Source organism: Mytilinidion resinicola (genome assembly GCF_010093595.1).
Source record: "Mytilinidion resinicola strain CBS 304.34 unplaced genomic scaffold BDZ99scaffold_20, whole genome shotgun sequence".
Lineage (NCBI taxonomy): Eukaryota > Fungi > Ascomycota > Dothideomycetes > Mytilinidiales > Mytilinidiaceae > Mytilinidion > Mytilinidion resinicola.
Window position 1 is genome coordinate 575,395 of NW_022985456.1, and position 21,394 is coordinate 596,788.

Sequence of the window (21,394 nt, forward strand, 5' to 3'; positions counted from 1 at the left end):
TCATATCACTCCAGCTAGTAGCTCCGAAGGATCGGCTCGAAAAAAGACTCGGCGCGAACAAAACATCCGAATCGACCACATCGAGAACAACCAGAATCCACTGCTCTTTTGACTAAGCCGACAAGAGAAGAGATACGAGCTGATGCTTCCAGGATACAAACGCCGCGGCTGAAAAGCTACGAAAGAGCAGTGCCCGCCAAGTTGAGGCCTTTCACGATGTTTGGAAACGAACTTCACTAGATCTTGCGACTGTGCAGTCAAGCCGCCACCTTTTATAGAGTTTGCTGCTGTATCTGCTTTTGATTCTAATCTCAGGCATTACCAACAGCCAGTACCAACGCCATGCTTAATGAAAGACCAGGAACCGGCTCCAAGATTGATGCACGAGGTCCTGCATAAAGAGGCCTGGGTTAGATCCTTGAAGGAGGAAACCTGAAATCTAGAGGGTAGGGGGGCGAGTGGGGAAGTAACCAGGCGCCTGACTGGAGCGAGTCAGTTGGCTTGACAATTGGTTTCGCAGCGTTGGATCTCTGGAGCTTCTTGCGCAGTACCACTATTTAGTGGAAGTCGGTTTTTAAGAGTACAGGGAACGATGCTTGTTGGATATTCTCACCCGGAGAACAACCAATGATGGAAGCAGGTCGAAGGCCCGCATATCACCTTCAGGAAGAGTGCGTGTTTCCACTCAGCTAGTATTGTCGGCAGAATTGTGACCTGGAGTAATAGGAAGCAGAACTTGACGCACACAGGAGGGCTCAAGAACACGAGTCAATCGTCGGAGTAAATGTGGAGAAGCAAACAAACAAGCAATCTAACAATCAATACCCCTGAAGTCACTAGAGAAGCAATCCAAATCAGTCGTGACCTCAGATCGAGTATTTCAATGTGATCTAGAGGCTGGAGGTTGTTTGTTAGCAAATACAGTGCACCAAATAGAAAAGACCGCCACAACTAATGATCTTCGTGACTACTTCATCAAGTAGTTGCACTACAAATATTATCGTGGGCTCAACCCATTCGTGACTGTTATCCGTACCATGGTTCGGATCCGGTGAGTCGTGAGTCATCTCCACCACTACCCAAGCACTTAAATACTGCAATATCAAGATATCTCCATTTCTCTACTTCATTCTCAACTCACTTCGCACATTTCACACCCATCGCATCCCCAAATTCACCAAAATGCCGACTCCAGAACCCCACCAACGCACTCCCAAAACACCCGCCCCAAACCCCCCTCCCGAAGACCCAAACCCCACCCTCTTCTTCTACTACCCAGACGAGAAACCCTACGGCATCTTCTGCCAATGGCACCCCTCCCCCTTCACCGTCCCCACCACCTCGCTGGTCTGGCTGCTGACCGAAGGCCCTCGGCCACCTTTCCAAACCTCCCAAACCGCCTCCACCCCCCAAAACGCACCCCCAGCACCAGCAGATCCCGCAGACGTCCTCGCCGCCGCCGCCGCCCACCTCCCCATCCTCGCGGCAGACCGAGTCGCTTTCAACTGCGCCGAGCAGTTCATGATGTGCGCTAAGGCGCTCTACTTCGCCGACTACGCTGCCGCGGCGCGCATCCTGGCATCCAAGGCGCCCAAGGAGCAGCAGGCGCTCGGCGCGACCGTCGCGGGGTTCTCGTCGGAGGCGTGGGGGCGCGTCGAGCCGGGGGAGCAGCGCATGGTCAAGGAGCGGGTGGTGGAGCAGGGGAATTGGTACAAGTTTACGCAGAATCGCGCGTTGCGGGAGGTATTATTGGGCACTGGGGAGAGGGAGCTGGCGGAGGCGGGGAGTAAGGATCGCACGTGGGGGATTGGGTATACGGCGAAGAATGCGGAGAATTATAGGGCGTATTGGGGGGCTAATCTTTTGGGGGGGTGTTTGATGAGGGTTAGGGGGAGGATTAGGGAGAGGATGAGGGAGGCCCACGAAGAGATGGGGGAGGGGTGGGTTAGCAATGCGGAACGGAGGGAACTGGAAAAGTGGGATAAGAGACGTCCTTTGTAACTGGAGCAATGATAGCACTTAATACTTCATGCTGGATTTTCCGAAATGACCTAAAGCAGTTTTAGCGATTACGTGGGCGAATGATCGTTCCAGGCATAAACCCTGACCCCTAAACCATATAATCCCCATTATTTCCCCCGACATTCGCCCTCCGGGGTGTCTGCCACAGAGCGCCTTCGACCAGCGACTTCCACGGCATTCGGTCACGAAGAAAAAATCACTTTCGCCAGGGGGTTTTTAGTAAGGCTTCACCGTAAGCCTGAGTTTTTGGTCTTTGCCATGGGTTGGGAGTTCGATCCGCGCGCCTGCGAGCCTGCGAGGCATTTCATTTTACTTCTGGTCTGGTTAGCGAGCACGTGAGGGTCAGGTGACTACCGTGTGCATCTCAAATGATTGCCATGTACACCTGGAAAGGCCGGTGCTAGGTGGCCGACCCCTTTTTGCTATTCGGCCGATGCCGTATTGCTATTTGGCCTATCCACCCACCTGCGGACCTTTCACCGCGTTCTAATTGGCTCGGAGGGCCCGGAGGAAGCTCCGGCTATTCACTTGTATATATATTTGCACGTGCAGCCTTTCCGTTTCATCTGCAGTCTTTCTATTTTTGTATAGCTACGTGTATAGCTACGTGCCTACGTGCCTAACTGCCTAGGAGAATGGCCAAACCGTCGATTTCGCACCTAATAGAGGCCCTCTCTCCATCGCCGCTGGCCTACAAGCACCTACGTGAAGTCCTCATCAACAAGGTCCTCTGCATACTCATCGAATTCCTTATCAGCCGCCTCATCAGCCGCCTTATGAGCTTACCTCACGAGCTGCCTCACGAGGCTGCGGCAGGCCTGTCGACTGCGCTGTACTTCCTGCGACAGGCTGTAACTCAGGTTGCAGCACTACAACCTAGGATCAACAACTCATATGCCAGAAAGCTACTCTCCGAACATCAGCTGTAGAGAACCCAGCTGAAATCTCAGCTGTAGAGAACCGAGCTGAAGCCTCAGCTGTGCAGGGCTCATCTGAACTTACTAGCGCGCCACCCTGGGGGTGGCCCCCTTCCTTCCCCTAGTATATATACAACTAGCTAGACGTCTATAGAAATCAGAGTTCACATCAATTTCAACCTGAGTCTGTAAACCCCGTACCTGCGCTTCTAGTAGTGCAATCTTTCGCTCAAGGTCTGCCTTTGTATTCGCACGTTGCTTCTTTGCAGGAGGACCTGGTGTTGAGTTCTTAGGTGGCCTACCGCGCTTCCTAGCCGGCTGATTAATATACGCATTTGGAATCTATCTATGCTCCGGAGGAGCCGGCCCGATAAGCGAGCCAATTAGAACGCGGTGAAAGGTCCGCAGGTGGGTGGATAGGCCAAATAGCAATACGGCATCGGCCGAATAGCAAAAAGGGGTCGGCCACCTAGCACCGGCCCCTGGAAATGCTCTTCGTGCGTCTTTAGGGAGTTCGTCATTATCGCTTCCCTACAGTGCCTTCAAAAATCCATTCTTCAATAGCCTATAGATCTCTCACATCTTATCTTACTATACTCACACAGCCATATATACACTCTTATTCATTGTCGCCCTCGCCCTTCGGGGCCCTGCCCACTTACGAGTGGCGCAGTGGTACGGTGTGCTGGACGGCGGCGCAAATGTACTGCTGGCCGGCATGACGTAAACACACGACATTGCAAGGCAGCAACCTTGGAATGTCGCGGAAAAAACCCCTTGCTAAAGGGGGTTTTTAGTAAGGCTTCGGCCTGAGTTTTTTGCGGAGGGTTCGATCCGCGTGAGTGGTTTGTTGTTTTCTTTTTGCTTTTGAATGACATCTATGGTCAGCTAGGAGGTGATGGTCATGTGATTGACACTTGCACTTAAAATGATTGTCGTGTGTCCTTATAGAGTATTTTCAAAGGGGAGGGATATTGGCACACCCTCTAACCACTCCACGCACACCCTATCGCTTCACCGCCTTCTAATTGGCTCGGAGGGGCCGGAGCTTCCTCCGGGTATTCACCTTTACGTCTTTCTGCACGTGATGCTATACGCGAGGCCGTATGTAAGCTTATACGTGAGCTTGTACGTGAGGCTATACATAAGACTATACAAATCGGAAGGCTATATAGCTGTACATAAGGCCGTATAAGAGACGCCGTATATATAGCCATATATATAGCATTATGTACAGTATCGCTCGCGGCATTATATACAGCATCACTCACGGCATCACGTATAGCTATACGCGCAGTGCCCATGTGCCTAGGAAGATGCTGAAACTATCAAAACATCGCCTAATAGAGGCTCCTTTGCATCAAGCCTGGCTTGCCTGCATTGCCGCCTGTATTGCCGCTTGCGCTCGCTCGTTCACTTCCAAGAGGAGCACGAGCGGTAGCTCCGAAGAGTCGGCCCAGCCGCTCCAGCCAATTAGAAGGCGGTGAAGTGACAGGGTGTGCGTGGAGTGATTAGGGGGTGTGCCAATATCCCTCCCCTTTTCAAAGGCGTATAGATCGCTCACATCTCATCTCAAATCTCAACTTACTCTACTTCCCAACCCATATATACGCTCTTGTTCACCGCTGTCCTCGCCCTTCGGGGTCCACTGCCAGGATGGCGCAGTGGTTCGGGTGCAAGCCTGCCGGCCAGGTAGGCTGGAAAGTGAAAAAATCCCTCCCGGAAGGGGATTTTAGTAGGGCTTCGGCCCGAGTTTTTTGCCCTTCCAAAGACTGAGAGTTCGAAATGCAGGCGAGTGGAAAGTCTTTTTCTTTTTTTGAATATGGGATGGATGGATGAATTATAATTGATCGATACAACACGAAATGAAAATCCGAGAAGGCACAAAAAACCACCATACCAACCTCCCTCCCACTCTCTCTCACACGCCCTATATCCTACATATCTCCACCTTAATGCAATCCCTCCAAAAACCCCACCAACCTCTTCTTAATCACCACCCCAACCAACGCCCCCGTCCCCTCCTCCACTACACACAAATGCCTCAACCCCAACCTCCCAAACATCTCCACCGCATACTCCACCGGCGCCGCCACGCACAGCGTCAGCGGTGTGCGATCTACAAACGGCGTGAGATCCATGACCGCCTGCGCCTCCCGCTCGTCTTCCAACGGGCTACCCAGCACTCTCACCTCCGCATCCGCCGCGAACACCGAGCCCAGCGCGTCCGGAGCGCTAGAGAGCCCGAACGCGAGCTCGCCCTCGGCGATGTAGCCCTGCAGCACGTGCACGCTGGTCCCGGGCAGCGGCTGGACGAGCACGAGACCCGCGTCCATGAGGCCGCGTGCGTGGAGCTGGTCGAGCTTCTTCTGCAACAAGGCGCGGGGGACTTTGTTGCTCGGTGGTACTGTTACTGTGATCTCGTCCATGGTTTGCTTGGGCGGAATGAGTTCTTGCACTAAGCGGCTCTCTTTTCGCACAAGGAGCGTTGCGTGGTCGGCGTCGAGGAATGGGTGGCCCAGCACTGTTTGCGCGAGGTCGTAGACGCCTTCGGAGGAGATGGCGTCGGCAACCCATTTGGCGACGAGGATCGCGATCATGTGCGGGACGATGTACTCGAGTTCGCCGGTGAGCTCGAACATGATGACGCACAGGGAGATGGTCATGCGGGAGACGCCGGCGAGGAAGGCGGCGGCGCCGACCATGGCGAAGATGCCGGGGGAAATGGTGCCGATGGATTGGCCCAAGAGGCGGCCGAAGAGGGCGCCGGCGTCGAGGGCGGGGATGATCACGCCTGAGGGGACTTTGCAGCCGAAGGTAATGATCGTGAGGACTAGTTTGGTGAGGGTGCCGTAGGTGAGCCAGCCGACGTAGGCCCAGCGCGCGGAAGTGCTGGAGGCGGCCGCGGCTTCGTGGGTGCAGACCCAGGAGTCGGCGGATTTAGGGGAACGGCAGTCGACGAGGAGGTTCTTGATAATTATATCGCCTGGCTCCCGCGTTAGGGGGTTCGGGAATTGAAGCAGAGTAGTGGCTAGAACGACGAGAAAGACTTCGAAGACGGGATGGTTCTTGATGAGGCCATAGCTGCGGAACCATTTCGACCACTTGAAGTTGGCTTTGCAGAAGATGCCACCGAAGACGCCGCCGGCAATTCCTAGGACTACAAAGACGACGTAGTGGATTGGGGAGTATGACGTGCCGTAGTTGGTCTCGAAGAGGACGAGCTTTCCAGTTCCTGTAGGATTAAGTGCTTTCAAGACCATAGCTGCGAAGAGGGAGCATAGGAAAGCGCGCCAGAGGACTTTGCGTGGGAAGTATGTGCTGATTTCCTCGTAGCTGAACAAAACGCCACCGATTGGTGCACCAAAGGCGACACTCAGGCCTGAGGCACAAGCAGCGGAGAGCAGCTCTCGTAGCTTGCGGCCATTCTCTCGGTACTTAGGGAACCAGTTGCCCACGATGTAGCCGACACAGGTGGAGATGTGGACAAAAGGGCCTTCTTTGCCTAGACACATGCCTGTAGCAACAGCGAAGATGGCACCGAACCCTTTAACGACGAGGACTTTCAGGTCAAGAAAGTTGGGGATCACAAAGCCGGAAAGGATAGTCTTGATCTCCGGGATACCGGAGCCAGCGGCCATGTACATAGATTTCCCAACCGGCGGCGATTTGGGGTCCGCATCGTTAGATTTGTCTGCCTTCCCCGGTGCTACAGCTGGCAACGAGCTTTTCGTGAGCATGGTGGCGCTGGAGCTGATGATACCGAAAAGGAGCGCCCAAGCTACGTAGATGGCGAAGGAAGCCCAGTAATTTTCCGACCATAGCTGGAAATGCTTGCATTGGTCACCAATCTCGGATTGAATTCCTAGGAGAGGCGTCTTGTCATCGCAGCATGCCTCGCGGTTGAGCAGCGGATTCCTGGTGCAATACCCTAGCTTCCAGTCCGATACAGTTGCTTCAGCCACATCCACGACAAATGCTACACAGGCAGTGAGCGTCCCTATGATAATCACGGCAATCCACCCAGAGGAGGCTTCGAAGAGAGAAATTAGCTCATAGCGTAGGCCTTTTCGAGATTTGATATAGCGAGATCGATATGAATCTTTGACCTTCGAATCATCAGTGACTGCGAGTATGGACAGCAGGCAGAGATTACCAAGTCATGTAACCAGTCAATGGTCGTGTAGTCATTATACGGCAACCTCTCCCCGACCGTACTACCGGCCATTTGCTGTTCATCTTTCGTAACAGCAGACGAGATGATAGACTGAGCTTCGTCCTCATGCTGCAGGTGGCTCAATCGACGGTCGTTCGCAGCATGGTAGATGAGATGAGTCCGCTCGGTAGCGGACTCGACGTCGTCAGAAGGCATGGTGAGTCCCGGAAGCTACCGAAGCTCGAGCACGCAGCCCTGAAGGCGCCTTTTGAAGGAGAGGAAATGAATCTCGAGGCATAGCTCCGGAGATCTGGGATTTTGGGGTATTCTAGAGCTTCCAGAGCTCGATGACGCTACTGCAACTGCACAGATCGACTGGGTCTGGCAAACTGATATGGCATTCAGCTTATCGCCCCGCGGAAATGCTGGTCGGAAGGCTGCCAGTGTGTCCGCCACCCGCGAATTGGTGAGGTAGAGATAAGAAAGCGGGAAGCCTGTCGATCGCGCGAAACGTGACTTCGTGTTTTAGTGGCGGGGAAGAATCCGTTTCTTACCTCCTAGTATCATCACAAGAGTAGCCAAGTACGCTTTGAGACCAAACGCAGAACACCATCTACGGCACTCACCAGTCTCTGGATTCACGATGATGAAAGACTGCGGAAGTCAAAGGTCACGTGCTGACTTCTCAATCCAGTTTTCACCAGGACCCAAAGTAGTGTCACGTGAGTTAACTGTTCACTCCTTGGGAAAATTTGGCCAAAAAAGCAATCGCCTTACTCACTCGTCACTGCTATAGATCAACATCCACTGATTGCGATTCGCTCACACACATAGTCGAATCTTAAAGAAGCCTCACATAAAGTCACTCGGCACGAAAAGCGTCTCAAACCGTCTCTGTAACCCGTACAAGACCACAGATCGACGTTGCAGATAATCTCAGAAACAGGCAAGTCTTGGCTGCATACGTTTGCCAAAGTGTGGAGCGCCGTGTCTACGCTCTGCACTACCACACCACCGTGTTTCGCACGAAGATTCCGTCAGGTGACCAGATTCAATGAAATTTGCTACCGAGACTATGTCACGTGATGGAATCGTCACGCGAAACACGGCGGTAGAGCAGGACACAGATGCACTTCAAAATGGGAGATGACAGAAGCGGGCTGGTTTTGATTGTTGAAAAAGTGTGGAATGCCGTATCTGCGACCCATAAGACAGGTGACAGATCTGCCCTGCCTACTGGCTGCATACGTTCGTTGAAAGTGTAAAGTGCCGTGGAGGACACAGATTGCAAACGCTGCTCTGAAATGCGTAAACGGCAGTGTAGTCATCCGACTACACCATCTGTTAAAGTAGAGTGTAGGACTTACGCCAGCAATGCATGAGTTAGAAGCCACCCCGCAGGATATGTCCCGCAAGATATGAGAACCGCAAAAGAAAGGCCCCGTAGTATGACATGCACCGCCCATCCCATCCATGCAAGAGTTCTCAACCTCACCAGTCTCCACTCCTCAATGTAGAGGCCGTTCAAGCAGCCGCAGGCGCAATCTTCTTGCCCTTAACACTCTTCCACTCCATTCCGAAACTGACGATGAAAGAAATCGCAGCGGCTGCGACGGCGACCAGGAAGGCCTGCGTGATGCCCTTGGTGTAGGCTTCTAGCACACCGTCCAGCATCTTGCTCCATCCATACTTCGCCATGACCTCCCGTACGTGGGTCGCGCCGGCTCCGATCACGACCTTCGGGTTCACACCAGGGGCGTATACGGTTATGTTCTCCGCTAAACTGTTGACGAAGATGTTTTGCGCAATCGAGATCGCTAAGGCGCCGCCCAGGCTGTTGAAGAAGAACACGCATGCATTGCCCGTGGGCATATCCTTCTCGCTCGTCACGACCTGGACAGCGACAAAGGGGATCTGCACGGCCATGCCCGAGCCTGCACCCGCAAGGATTTGGTAGCCAATCCAGACGCCAGCTGGAGAGTTGACCTTGAGGGTGTAGAGCAGGCCAGAGCCGACGCAGAAGATGGCGCTGCCGATCCACATGAAGGGAGTGTAGTAGCCAATTTTAGTGACAGTACCGCCAACTACGATAGCGCCGAGAGTGTTTGAAACGAGGTATGCGATTGTACGGATGCCGGAGCCTTCGGCTGTGGTGCCTTTACAGGCTTGAAAGTAGAAGGGAAGGTAGAAGATGTGACTGTGTTAAGATTAGCTCCAAAGGTTCTGCTGGTGGAGGAGAGTGCGAAGTTACTTACGTATAGAGACCCATGCTGAACAAAGCTGAGAACAGACTTCCAAAACCAACGGTTCGCTGCAACAGAATCCTAGGCGGAAGCGTGCCTCGGTCGCCTCTGTAGACTTGAATGCCTATAAACACGATTGTAAGGAGTCCAAAGCCCAACAAGCAACCCCAGATGCTGCTATCACTCCATGGATATGTTTGCCCACCCCATTGCAACGCCAATAGCAGGCACACAACGGCTGAGATGAGGACTGCGGCGCCTAGCAAGTCGATCTGGAGAATACGCTGCTTGAGAGACATATGCGCAAACTGACGTTCCGGGCTCTTGAAGAAGAAACCAACCACGACCATGGTGACGGCGCCAAAAGGCAAATTTATCCAGAAACACCATCGCCAGGACACCTTGTCCGTGAGCGCACCTCCGAGTAAGGGTCCCACTACCGACGCAATGCCGAACATGCTGCTCAGCGCGGCGATGTATATGGGTCGCTTCCGCAATGCGACGGAGTATCCTACGATTGTGATGCCACCAGAAAAGAGAGCTGCGGCGCCGGCTCCTGCTATTGCACGACCCACAATGAACATGGCACTGGACCTGGCGGCAGCGCAGATGATGGAGCCGACCTCGAAGAGTAAGAGGGCACTGAGGTATGTCCATTTGACGTCGAAGTAGGTGTATACGCGGCCGAAAGAGGGCATCAGGGAGCAGGTGGTGAGGAGGTAGGCGGAGCCATACCAGCCAACGTCGTCGAGCGAGTTGAAGACGGTGGTGATCTTCGGTATAGCAGTTGCGATGATGGTGTTGTCGAGGGCGATAACGAAGGTGCAAAGGCAAAGACCGATGCTCAGGACAACGAGAGGGAGCCCTTTTAGATACTGGCTCTCGTCGTCGGCCTCGTCTCCAGGCAATGGCTCACCTTCGCCTACTGTTGCTTTATTGGTACCATCGGAAGTGGCTGCGCGAGTCTCGTCGGTGGACTGAATGCGTGCGGTTGTCTCTGAGGCCTCAGCCTTCAATGGCCTCTTCGTGTCGACCCCGGTGGGCTCCTCATCATGGATCCCTGTCGAAGAGGGTGTAGGTGTCTCGTGCTCCTTCGCGTCGCCCTTCAGGTCTCCAAGCTCGATATCCTCCTCCTTCAGGGCGTGGTGTCCAGACAGCGACTTGGAGGTGGTCGACGAGGCATCTTCAGTGACAGGCCTCGAGGGACCGTCGGCCGAGGCTGCGGGATGGTCCTGCATATCGGCGATTGAGGGCCTGTTTCAAGGAACTTGCCGGGAGAGCCGGGAGATGCCGTCGGGCGCTCCACAAGTGAATCTGACTGGCCGCTGACGCTGCCCAGATCGGCAATGGTCCAGCGCTCGATGAGGGTGGTGAAGATGAATGGGAGGCGATGGCGATGAAGACGGCGAAGGCTGTTTGCGCTTTCCACATCACACGCACGCCGTGTCCGTCTCTTGTTCACCCCGGAGAAGAGCCTATCCGAGGTCTGAGCAACGGTGCGCCAATCAGAGCCCTGAGAGCACGTCGCTTCCACAAGCTCTGTGGTCTCGGCTTTCTCGCTCCTCATCGTTAAACCGCACGCTGTTAAAGGGCCAACCCTATCTCCAAAACGCGGCCGTGTGGTCTCTGCTATGAAACTCGCCGCCCGTCAGCCTTTACTGACCTCCCAGACCCCCATCAACCCAGCTTGTCTTGGAGGAAAACAGCTACGTTCTAGGTCCTGTATACACGCACCCAAAGACGGAGGTCGATAGCAAAGCCCAATTAAGCATAGCGCCCGCCTTTCACCTTCCTTGTCGCCAGGATCCGCGACGACAAGCGCCCCACGCGACCCCGGATCTAGCTTCGGCAGGCGAACGCGAAAGCGAAATGCAACCCGAGTTCGCATTTCCGTGATTGGTGCAACCTTGAGTATTTAGTGGCGGGATACTAAAAGGTGAACTGTGCCGTATGGTTGCAATTCGAGGCTTCATGCAGCTATGGGAGGGTGAGTACGCATGCACACTGGATCTAGATAGTGCAGAAATTCTTTAGGTCTCGAAAGGAGTGAAGCTTGTTCTTCCGTTCCATAATCATGTCCACTGTGCGACATCTCACAGCAAGCTCTGGAGATTCTTGGGAATATAAAGGCCGTATCAATTCTGTTTTCTCTAACCTCAACACCACCCACCAAAACCCTTCGGAATGTGTCGCCAAAGCCTTACCAACGACATCAATACAGGAGCAGAACTCCAAAGTCCACACCACGATGCCAGTCCAGCCCCAATCTCAGAAACGCCAAAATCCTCGAAACACCCTGAATCTCAAACACCTGCCAATCTATCAGCCTTCTATCACCCCCGCAACCCCACACCCCGATCTGTCCAAAGACAGTATAACTCCATTCGAAAGCCCTCAGGTCTCCCCATACTATCCCACTCAAACAATCTTGAAAAACTCAGACTCCTTCAGATCCTACATCCAAAGAAAGACCCATCCTCCCCTGACCGATTCTGTTCGCCCTCATCACCGCCTCGCCACCATCTTCTTCTTCCCTTTTGTTACATCCGCTACATCGGGCTTGCAGGAGGTGCACGGGTGCTCCATGCGTAGGCTCTGCCATATCTCGCCCCCTTGGCCCCCAGGACACGCCGTCTGGATGAGTTGGGCCGGCGCACAGAAGGCGGCGAAGACGGTCGTTGTATGGCCGCAAGGGTGGGTGTGGGCGTAGTAGAGGCACATTGTGGTAAGTTGGATAGTGGGGTTGTGGGCAGGGCGAGATTGACTAAGACCGGATGGTGCCTATATGAGGGCGAGAGCGGAAGGCCACTCTTGGTACGCGGTCGCGTTCGAGGACGTTTGACTCGGGGCAAGCTCAGATGATGAAGTTAATCGAGAGCTGTGAGATATTAGCAGGTGAGTGGTATAGATCGGAGTGCGTGAGGCTTACCAGACTAGCGTAAGCTTAGTCGACCTCGACGTCGTACGTCTTTCCTCCTTGAAGACCACTGCTTGAAAGAGATCCTGACAAGGTATGAAGTGCAGATGACAGAGACAGATGACCTTAAAAAGAGGAGGAAAATGACTTGAGAGTTCGAAGATTGCTGTAAGCTTGATTCCACAAACGATCTTCTGATAACCTCATTCCACCTCCCCCATTCCATATTTATATTCCCTCCGACTCATCATTCACCGTCCAAAGCCATCCCACCCTACCTTTTCCGCCGTCTCGACTGCCCGAATCGCCGCCATCGGCCATAGCAATTACCCTTCCCTACCCTCCTTGCAGCCCCATTCCTGCCGTGCCCTCCTCCCCCGCCTACCTATTCGTCCGACGCCCTGCCCAGCGCTGCCTCGTTTAGTGATCCAGGATGAAGAGCGCGCACGAGCGTCCCAATCGAGCAGCAGGCTGGGTGTTGGAGCTGCATCAGCCTTACGATGGCGGTTGCAAACACCGCGGGCAAGCGGGTAGAGCGGGTAGCCACGTTGGGTGGACGTACGTGCAGCACTGCACGCGCGTGGTGGGCGTGGCTTGCGTGGGACGGGGCGCGGGTGAGTGCGGGTGTTTCGGAGATGAGACACGGTGGTGGAGGGGTTGAGGGGTGGAGGAATGTGCAGCCTTTTGCTGAGTTCGGTGGGTAGTTTAAGTGTTATTGACAAGGAAAAATGACCGAGAGTTCGGTTTTGAAGCTTGAATGTTGAAGATACGAAACCCATTCCCCCCGGAATTGCCTCTGGGAGTGACTGATGTCCTCTGGCGGTATTCGTTTCGCGTTCTGCGTTAGCCGTGGGCTACGGTATGAGGTGAGGATGTCGGTGACGGGAGAGCCTATGAGGATTGGAGCCAAAGATGTTTGTTTCTTGGCGTGATAATTTTGGGCACATCGCATGATAAGAGGCGCATCAAACTTCTCACGGGGGAAATATCAGGCGGCGGTGAGTTTGAGGAGTTTGAGTTGAGCCGTTGGACGCAGATGGCGAGCAGGTAGCCGTGTCCTACATTTCGACAATGGTGGGGTGGAGGATGGCGGGGCTATGGAAACGTTTGAAATGCGGGATGACGACAGCAGCGGTGGATCTGAGGCGTGCTGGCTAGACTGGTCTAAACACGGACCAAATAGAGAGAGATAGAGACGTTGAGGGAGAAAAGTCACAAGGCTGGCCCAGCTGCAGATGCAAGAGATGGGCCAATGGGAGCAGAGCTACACCGCCAATTGAAAAAGCAGCGCGATGCGAACCGCTGCGGGCGGTCGCTGGTCGTCCTGTGCCGCATGTCGACAGCGCCCGAGCGAACTGCCGGCCATGTCCCTGTCGCCGGGAGCATCGTGGGGTCCGGCGGGGTGTTGAAGCGGTCGTCGGGAGAGACGGAGGGCGAAAGGCCCACGGTTCGTGAGAGCGACGCACCAGAGCGGCTCTCGACGTCTCTCCCCCACCGAGGGGTGTCGTGGCAGGCAGCCCTGCACATCCCCGGGCCAGCTCGAGCAGTTCGCGCCCTGGAATCCGAGCAGGCTTGTCCAGGTGGTGCTGCAGCTACGCGAACGCCTCCCACACGGGGCATCTCGCCGTGGTGTTGTCGCTCCCACCGTCGCCCAGCCATGCCTCCTCCACGGCTATCGTGCTCTGCGATCCCACCCAGCCCCGGTGCCAGCTGGCAGACATGACGCCCTGCGCCCCTAGGACCCCTCGTCAGCCAGCACCAGGCGGGCCCGTCGCGCTCTCGCGGCGCTGGGCAGAGCCGTGTGTGCTGTTCCGGCATAGTGCGCTTTGACACGTAGCTCGCAGCTGCATATTGACGCAGGACCCGCTGCAGCTCCGGACAGCGCCCCAAGCTGCAGCAGTGCCATAGTCCCGTCGCCCTCTCTCCCAACCTCGCTCTCTTCCTCTCACGATTCCATTGTCGCAATTGTGCTGTGTGCTGTGTTTTCGTGCGGATCGACTGTCGCTCGCTTCTCTCCACCACGCCCAAAAGTCGCGAGACGAAGCGACCTCGGCCGCCACAGGCACCACCACGGGCCTCACCACAACACGGCCGCACCTCGTCCTGTGCTCTGCTGGGCTCAAATCGCCGCGACACTGCCTGCCGTGGAGGACGGCGGAGCATTGGCCTCGCCCTCACCGCCCTGCCAACGTCACGCCTGTTTATATCCGCCTCTGCCCTCGTCACCACCCTCCGCCGCGCCCGCAGGTCGCAATGCGTTGTCTGGTCCAGCTCCAAGTCACTGCCCAGCCGCTCCGCGACCGCCGCCTCATGAGTGACGTCTGCTAGCCTCCCGTTGTGAGAATCGCGTCGCCCTCGTCTGTAGAAGCTGCCATTGGCCGATCGACCTCTACCCGCTGAGATTGGGCGAATGGGAGGCCGCCGTTGACGTTAGCAGCCAATTCATCCTGCCTGGTCCGAATTAGGTACACAGACAGAGTCCGCTGGCCGTCGTGAGGCGTGCGCTGCTCGTGCTGTCCTCTTTCTGACTTTTCCTTCAGATATCTTCCGGACTCGCCTGTCACTCCTTCATCTGTACCATATCTCGTCTCCTCTCTCCCGTCTGCAGCCGCCCGCCTGTACCATTAGTCTCTTTGACTTCCACGGCCTAATCAACAAATCTCCGAGAGCGCCTCTTCTCTCCCGCACGCCTGCTGCCCCAAATAGCCCTCATATCCGCCCGTCTGCTCCGCCTAGCCCAGTAACCGCGGGACCTGACGCGCACGGCCGGGCCACCTCGACGTATCAACGGCCAACGGCGGGGGTACCTCTGGCCAGGTTTCACCACTTCATCTCACGCCTGCACATCATCCACGCGCTGCATCCGTCACCCCGGGGACTCGCTAAGGGTTGGCAGGGCTGATACCGGGCTGCTGAGCTGATCGAGGCTGCATGGTAAGTCATCCGTTCACTATGCCAACCTCCTTTCACCGCGTCATGACTGCTGGCCGGTCTGTGGTCGGCGCCAACAATGCCTCTCATCTTGAGCCTCTTCACTCCCGTTCACGCAGCCATGCCTTCACTTCAGTCAAGCTGACTTCTCCAGATCTGAGAGAGATGGCTTCTTCGGATGTGGATCAGAAATTCCTCGGTCGTCTAGCAAAAGCAACCCGCGATTCGAACCCTCTCTTGTCCGCCTCGCTGTTCCAGATCCTTGGTCTCTCCGTCCTCCTCTCGCGGAGGCTCTTCCGAGCGCGAAAGTTGCGGAAGTTAGATACATCGCGCGACACCAAGTCTCTGGCATTGTATCAACATATCCTATGGATATCACGAGAGGGCCTCTCAATTCTTGAGCTCTACGTCCTGCCGTACGCGCAAGACGGTCAGCAAGGACACGAATGTCAGGTGTTGAGCGTCAAGCTGCGCGCCAGCTTCTACCATATCTTCTGTCTGTTCCACAACCAGCCACCTGTCTCCAGCCTTCCGACATTCGACGCCCGCGCTGCTGAGGTGCCACCGCTACCTCAGCCACTATCTCCACGACAAGACAATGGCCAATCCCGCCGTGGTCCTACTTCTCCGTTCACAGCTCGTGGCAAGCTGCCAACTCTGCGCGAGCCGATCGAGTCCATCACGTCCGAGACCTCCTTCCTTACAAATCCTTACGCCGCAGGTGGCCCTGTCGGAACACCATCCCCACATCCTCCAGCACCGCCAGGTCTGAATCCGATCCCGATTCCGCAGCCATCCTCCTTCATCCTTCCACCTCTCAATTTCCTCCCTCTAGCTGACGCGCACTTCAAGACTGCGCAAGATTATGCCAACGTAAGACTGCATGGCTCTCACCCCCTCCGCCTCTCTGTGGCTCTTGAATACGCCGCTTTTCTGTGGGACTGCCAGCACGATCACGACGGCGCCCGACGCCTCTCTCGCAAGGCCATTAAAGACGTCTATCGTGCGCAGGAGAGCATAGACGATGCCGAATTCGAAGATGCAGCCGAGCTCGTGAGTGTGCTAGGCCGGATGATGAAGCGAAAGAGCTGGGAAGGCACACCGCACGTGGGCAGTGGAGTTAGCAGCCCCGTTAGCGCGCCTGGTCTCGGAGTAGGAGGAAACGGAAATCCAGTTCAGCTAGGCCAGTACACTCAGGCGCAACAACAGAGCCCAACGAGGATCAAGAAGATGGACAACTTGGGTGGAATCACGACCAGCCCTTCCGCCCAACGCCGCAATAGTGCGGGCAGTCGAAGCGGCAGCGGTGGACATCGTAGCAGCGGTAGTGGAGGTAACCAAATGACACCCCGCGCAGGTGGCCACCAACGCAGCTCAGCTGGCAGTGGTAGTCGAAGCGGTGGAAGCAAAGAAACCACACCGCGTGCGCGTCATGTTAGCGTCGAGAGCGGCGGAAGCACCACACCGCGTGCGCGTCATGTTAGCGTCGAGAGCGGCGGAAGCACCACACCGCGTGCGCTTCAGGGCGTTGGTCGAAGCCCTGTCACACCGGCATCCATGAGGTCAGCTCATGCACCTGGAAGTGGTGGCTCAAAGGACAGGAGTCCAGTCGTTGAACCGAGAGCTGCGGTTGAAGCTGCGGGACAGAGCCTGCGGAGGAGCCAGAGGGGAAGCCCGATCATGGACATCGAGTATGAGGAAAATAGGAGAGAGGTACGATGAAGTTCGGGGTTTCTATGAGCGCTAAATTCAAGGCTTGAAGCATAGGAAACCGTTCGAAGAAGGTCCGATAATGTTCTCGGCATTTCCGACATTGCGGGGAATTTGGACGTTTCGGTAAAGGGATGGAGCCGAAGAGGGGCAAGTTCGACGACGCTTGCTTGTACACTGCGTCTATGTTGTACTAACTGTCTCTCACAACTCGATCACTTCGACACGGCGTATGCCAAAAGCGCGTCTTTGCACTTCCGAAGTACCGATGCTATACCACCACACTGTACACGGCCTACACGACCCTCTCGATACACCCTACACTCCCTACACACACCTAGAGGACATACATATCACACACCACACCCTACCGAGAACGAACACCCTTCTTCGGACATTGGCGGAATTGAAGGCATACTGTACTGTACTATATTGGGATTTGTTTGATTTTGGAGTACAAAGGACCTCTGGGTACTGTTCATAACTGGGCTCTGGGTTCTGCATCTCGGTTCTTTCTGTTTTGAATACTGCATTTTGTGATTTGGATTGTTTCAAAAAGCCAGGCGGCCTGGTTGCTTTTTTACTTCTGCATAGACCCAAAAATTGGGGTTGGCTTTTTGCTCTTCCTGCGACTTTGGATAACTACACTATCCAGGTAATTGTTGGAACTAATGGGGACGGGTTGTGGGGATTGGTGTGGCTTGGAGGTGTCGGGAGGTTGTGTTAATAATTCTAGAGTAACTGGCCCCTGTGAGGGGTGCTTGAATGAGACTTTGTGTATGCTGTATGCCGTTTGCCTACACTTGTTTAGTGCTGTTTGAAGGACCTCGACAGGCTTTGAAAAACTGAACAATATGATTTTGAGTGAAGTATATAACGCGCTGGGCCACCTCAAACGATGCTATCCCGCATACCCTACTCCGTAAATCACAACCCAATCACCACGGCTGTATTACAGTCATAAACCTCTGCCTGGGTTCGCTGGACATAAAGCGGCAGCCCGCCACCGTCTGAGGTGGCCCGAAGAGCTACTAGCCATGTAGAATCTGTTGTTTTCCAAATCGTCCTAACGTACCAGGGGGCCTGTTTAAACTCCTTGGGGCCCCACTTTGAACTTACTCTGCCTCTCTAAGTTCAACGATTCGGACCCCAGTCATGCTGAGTCCTGCCTAGCCAGGTAATTCAGGTCACGTGGACAGATCACGGTCCGAATTTGAACTTACACTGCCAAGGAATTTGAACAGGACCCACTACGCCACACCGCCATCTGTGTCTCAGCTCTCATCTGTACCTAGGTACGTGCACCTGTATCCCGCTTTACGGGTGGCAGATACGGTGCTCCACACCCCTTCTTCGACAGCCAAGCCTTGCTTCTTTGAGACTCCGAGGGGCTCTCTGCTAATGGAGTCTCGACTGCGGTGCAGGGTCTAGTCTTCAGTCCCTCGTACGCCTTTTCAAGTTGAATTTTTGACTATTGTAAGGCTTTCTTTCTGTTTCTTCGAGGCAGGTGGCGAGGCATATGGAGGGAGTGTCTGGACATCACAGACTTTTTCGTTGAAGAGTAGTTTTATAGCTCTTCTCGTATACATCAATACCACGGATTGTCTATTGTTCATCGCGCCTTTCAATTAGTCAACACCTGTCACGGGAGGAGCTGGGATGGATAGGAGAGAGGGTAGGAGAGAGGGCAGGATACATCACTCGTCAAGTCACACGACACAGCAGATCTACGTTCCTTACAAATGGGGCGATGTAGATAGGTAAAATTTGCGTCAAGGGGAGCAAAAATAGAGGCATTGCGGCGCAATTTACTGACACGCTCTAGATACAGTGCCTCCTCGTTGATCCACCTACACCGTTCTGCCACTGCTTGCGGTGCCCCAACAGGTCCTCGGGTTTACAGGAATCTGGAACGATGAACAGCACAGCCAGGTGTGTACTTCCATCAGCCACGGCCTGAGGTGGCCCGGCAAGCTTACTAAATGCTCCAACTAACAAAGTTCAGGGGTTCTAAAATGCATCGAGGAGCTTCAAGCAGCGGCAGACAAGTGTACACAGATCAGTGACGAGTTATTGTAGCCGTTCATAATTGGACTTACCTACTGCTCGACGGGATCTATGTCCGGAGATTGCCCGGAGATTGACCCTTTTCATACAGCGCCTTGCCATAGACATCTAACTTCTAATCTGAATGCACCCTGTTGACGCTGCCTAGGCTTCTTATATGGTGGGTTCTCCTAGAATTCCATAAAACCTCTTGTAGTGGGCCTTACTATACAAATTACTGTAGCGAACATCTTGCCCCGACAGCAAGGGGCTGGATTCTCTCGGCCAGTGCAAGGTTAGCTATCTTCCCAATTCGACATGTACAGACGGAACCTAAGTCATCTTTAGGCCCCTCCTTATCGTCCACGTCTTCTTCCAAGGCCACATTGTCTACCTCCGCATCGTCTACCTCTACCGCTGAGCCGACATGGCCTACCTCTGCTTCCGTCACTTCTACCTCGGGTCTGGAGCCCACCTTAAATAGCACTACAAGTTTAGAGAGATCTAGATACAAGTATAATAAGCTTAGAATCTATTGCTCTCGAGGTTAATACAAAATGTGGTTAATCGTTAATAAGCGCGAAAGAGGAGGAAACCTAAGCCGAGGTCGTAGTAAAGCTTGTAAGGCTGGTATCTGGTTAAAGAAGATTATAACAGCCAGAACATCAACGCGAGTAGGAACACCAGCTCTAAATACACGAATGGCGTCCAGGAAGCTATGAACCCTTTTCAGAAGAAAAACGTCAATGAATATTCGTCGGACATAAAAAGCCTCATGAGCTTACTAGTTGTCCCAAATGCTCAACTTCTCTCTTATTCGTGACACTAAAAATACTATGAAGCCCCTCATGCAGCGAATATTCATCTCGTGCTTGTTGATGCCATCAAGGAATCTCAGGAGTCCAAGGCCCGCAGGGATATCATCAGTCTTAGTAGGAGGTAGCACTTGCTCAGAGTTCCGCGCCCTCCCTTCGCCAATAATCTTCGACCGCTTTACGATTCGGCCAAGTCCCTCAATACGCTTATTTCTTTGATGAGCTATCAGCGCAATTAACATATCAAGCACTTACGCTTTGAAAGCTCACTGCGTGGTATTAAACTACCTGGAGACTCCTCGGGGTTCTTTGAAAATATACTGCCAGAAGATATGCATACATTCGAGACCGAGGAGTTCAACGAGTACTTCTCCGACGGAGTGCGCGACATTCTGTCGAATCTCCACCGCTGGTTTCCAAACCTGGACGCGCTCTCTGTCCAATTCGACGCTCAAGATTACTAGGACTTCTCAATGGCGGCCTCAGAAGGCGGCTCTACCGCATCAACAAGACCAGAAGACCCATCCCGCGCTGAAATCAAGGAGCAATGGCACCCCTACGCAAACTGATGGCCGAGACCTACACCGCGCTGGCCAGGAACCGCCAACACCACATCCCGACTCTCATCCTGCCCAGCATAGTCGCCCGCAACGTGTCCACCTTCTCCCACTCCTCCTTCCACGCCTTCCTGCGCGCCTTCCGCGCCTTCAAACTCTCGCGATGGGGCAGCTACCGCAGTTACACGGGCTACCACTCGTGCGACGGCTACTCCACCTTCGCGCAGAACCTGGCGCCCTTCTTCTTCGCCCACCTCACCACGACAACCAGACTTAGCATCGCCGCCTCCCCCGACTCCCTCCCGTCCCCGTAGACGCTCCCGCTCGCCCCCGCCCACGTCCCAGCGCTCCGGGCCCTCCGCCTCGACGGCATCGTCCTCTGCGCCGCGCTCGGCGCCTTCCTCGCCGCCCACGCGTCGATCCTGACGCACGTCGCCTTTGCGTCCTGCCTCGGCCGCTGCGGTGGCGGCCTCGGCAGCCCCGGGTGGAGCGGGATTGCTACCACGGCGGCGGCGGCGGGGTGATCCCGCTGAATCTGGACGAGAGCGATGAGACGGAGGGCAGGGTGGCGGCGGGGCCAGGGCGGCGGTGCTTTTTCTATGAGGCGAGTTGCCCGGAGGATAGTGAGGAGGGGGACTGGCGGGTGGAGGTGTGGAGGCTCATTCGCCAAGAGGATCAGAAATGGTTCGACAGGTTGCAGGAGATTGCCGCGATGAATAGCGCGAGGGATAGGAGAGGCTGAGTAGCGGGCTGTCTCCGTCTGTTCTGATACCGTTTAAGGTGGCTTAGAGAGCTATTAGGCGTGTCTAAAGTGTTACCTTACCAGATCTTATGGTAGGCTGGAGGACCTCATACGGTGGTAGGCTAGTGTACATGTGCAGGTGTATGCCTGAGAATAAAGGAAAATTCAAAGAATAAAATATCGCACAAGGTTCCGTGAATTTGGGAAATCTGAAGTGTTGGTCTGTTCTGACTCTGTCTGAGGTGGCTTAGAGAGCGACTAACCCTTTGAAAACTGTCGCTTTCTAGTTTTAATAACGCATTAGAGGACCTCAAGCGGTGCTAGGTAAGTGTATACAC

The 21,394-nt window shown here is 54.6% G+C and overlaps 8 protein-coding genes across 8 annotated transcripts; 4 read left to right on the top strand and 4 right to left on the bottom strand.

The window, feature by feature from the left end:
• Nucleotides 1–1,191: 1,191 nt before the first annotated feature.
• BDZ99DRAFT_372789 (DUF1768-domain-containing protein) lies at nt 1,192–1,905 on the top strand (the record flags this gene model as incomplete). Its single annotated transcript, XM_033714845.1, has 2 exons — nt 1,192–1,347; nt 1,516–1,905. Coding segments are annotated over 2 exons (546 nt in total), but the record flags the coding sequence as incomplete, so codon positions are not given.
• A 701-nt stretch (nt 1,906–2,606) lies between these two features.
• Nucleotides 2,607–3,128, top strand: BDZ99DRAFT_146392 (uncharacterized protein). Its single transcript, XM_033712743.1, has one exon. The coding sequence runs from the start codon at nt 2,658–2,660 to the stop codon at nt 2,949–2,951; it is 294 nt and encodes a 97-aa protein (XP_033571932.1). The 5' UTR covers nt 2,607–2,657; the 3' UTR covers nt 2,952–3,128.
• A 1,763-nt stretch (nt 3,129–4,891) lies between these two features.
• On the bottom strand, nt 4,892–7,357 carry BDZ99DRAFT_544002 (uncharacterized protein; the record flags this gene model as incomplete). Its single annotated transcript, XM_033726805.1, has 2 exons — nt 7,096–7,357; nt 4,892–7,048 (listed from the first exon to the last, which is right to left on the bottom strand). The coding sequence occupies exons 1-2, from the start codon at nt 7,309–7,311 to the stop codon at nt 4,892–4,894; spliced, it is 2,373 nt and encodes a 790-aa protein (XP_033571933.1). The 5' UTR covers nt 7,312–7,357.
• Nucleotides 7,358–8,480: 1,123 nt separating this feature from the next.
• BDZ99DRAFT_544004 (MFS transporter) lies at nt 8,481–10,576 on the bottom strand (the record flags this gene model as incomplete). The annotated part of the gene is made up of 2 exons (XM_033726806.1): nt 8,481–9,292; nt 9,351–10,576. The coding sequence occupies 2 exons, from the start codon at nt 10,574–10,576 to the stop codon at nt 8,620–8,622; spliced, it is 1,899 nt and encodes a 632-aa protein (XP_033571934.1). The 3' UTR covers nt 8,481–8,619.
• A 1,267-nt stretch (nt 10,577–11,843) lies between these two features.
• Nucleotides 11,844–12,059, bottom strand: BDZ99DRAFT_397119 (uncharacterized protein; the record flags this gene model as incomplete). Its single annotated transcript, XM_033716033.1, has 1 exon — nt 11,844–12,059. One exon carries the CDS (start codon nt 12,057–12,059, stop codon nt 11,844–11,846), a length of 216 nt encoding a protein of 71 aa, XP_033571935.1.
• Nucleotides 12,060–13,467: 1,408 nt separating this feature from the next.
• On the bottom strand, nt 13,468–14,418 carry BDZ99DRAFT_480961 (uncharacterized protein; the record flags this gene model as incomplete). Its single annotated transcript, XM_033722363.1, has 1 exon — nt 13,468–14,418. The coding sequence occupies one exon, from the start codon at nt 14,416–14,418 to the stop codon at nt 13,468–13,470; it is 951 nt and encodes a 316-aa protein (XP_033571936.1).
• Nucleotides 14,419–15,351: 933 nt separating this feature from the next.
• BDZ99DRAFT_368088 (14-3-3 protein) lies at nt 15,352–16,287 on the top strand (the record flags this gene model as incomplete). The annotated part of the gene is made up of 2 exons (XM_033714773.1): nt 15,352–15,705; nt 15,763–16,287. Coding segments are annotated over 2 exons (879 nt in total), but the record flags the coding sequence as incomplete, so codon positions are not given.
• A 3,741-nt stretch (nt 16,288–20,028) lies between these two features.
• On the top strand, nt 20,029–20,628 carry BDZ99DRAFT_575146 (uncharacterized protein; the record flags this gene model as incomplete). Its single annotated transcript, XM_033728437.1, has 1 exon — nt 20,029–20,628. The coding sequence occupies exon 1, from the start codon at nt 20,305–20,307 to the stop codon at nt 20,626–20,628; it is 324 nt and encodes a 107-aa protein (XP_033571938.1). The 5' UTR covers nt 20,029–20,304.
• Nucleotides 20,629–21,394: the final 766 nt, after the last annotated feature.

What these genes read in the sequence shown, in the direction of transcription:
- BDZ99DRAFT_146392 (XM_033712743.1), top strand. Translation starts at nt 2,658, where the DNA reads ATGGCCAAACCGTCGATTTCGCACCTAATAGAGGCCCTCTCTCCATCG.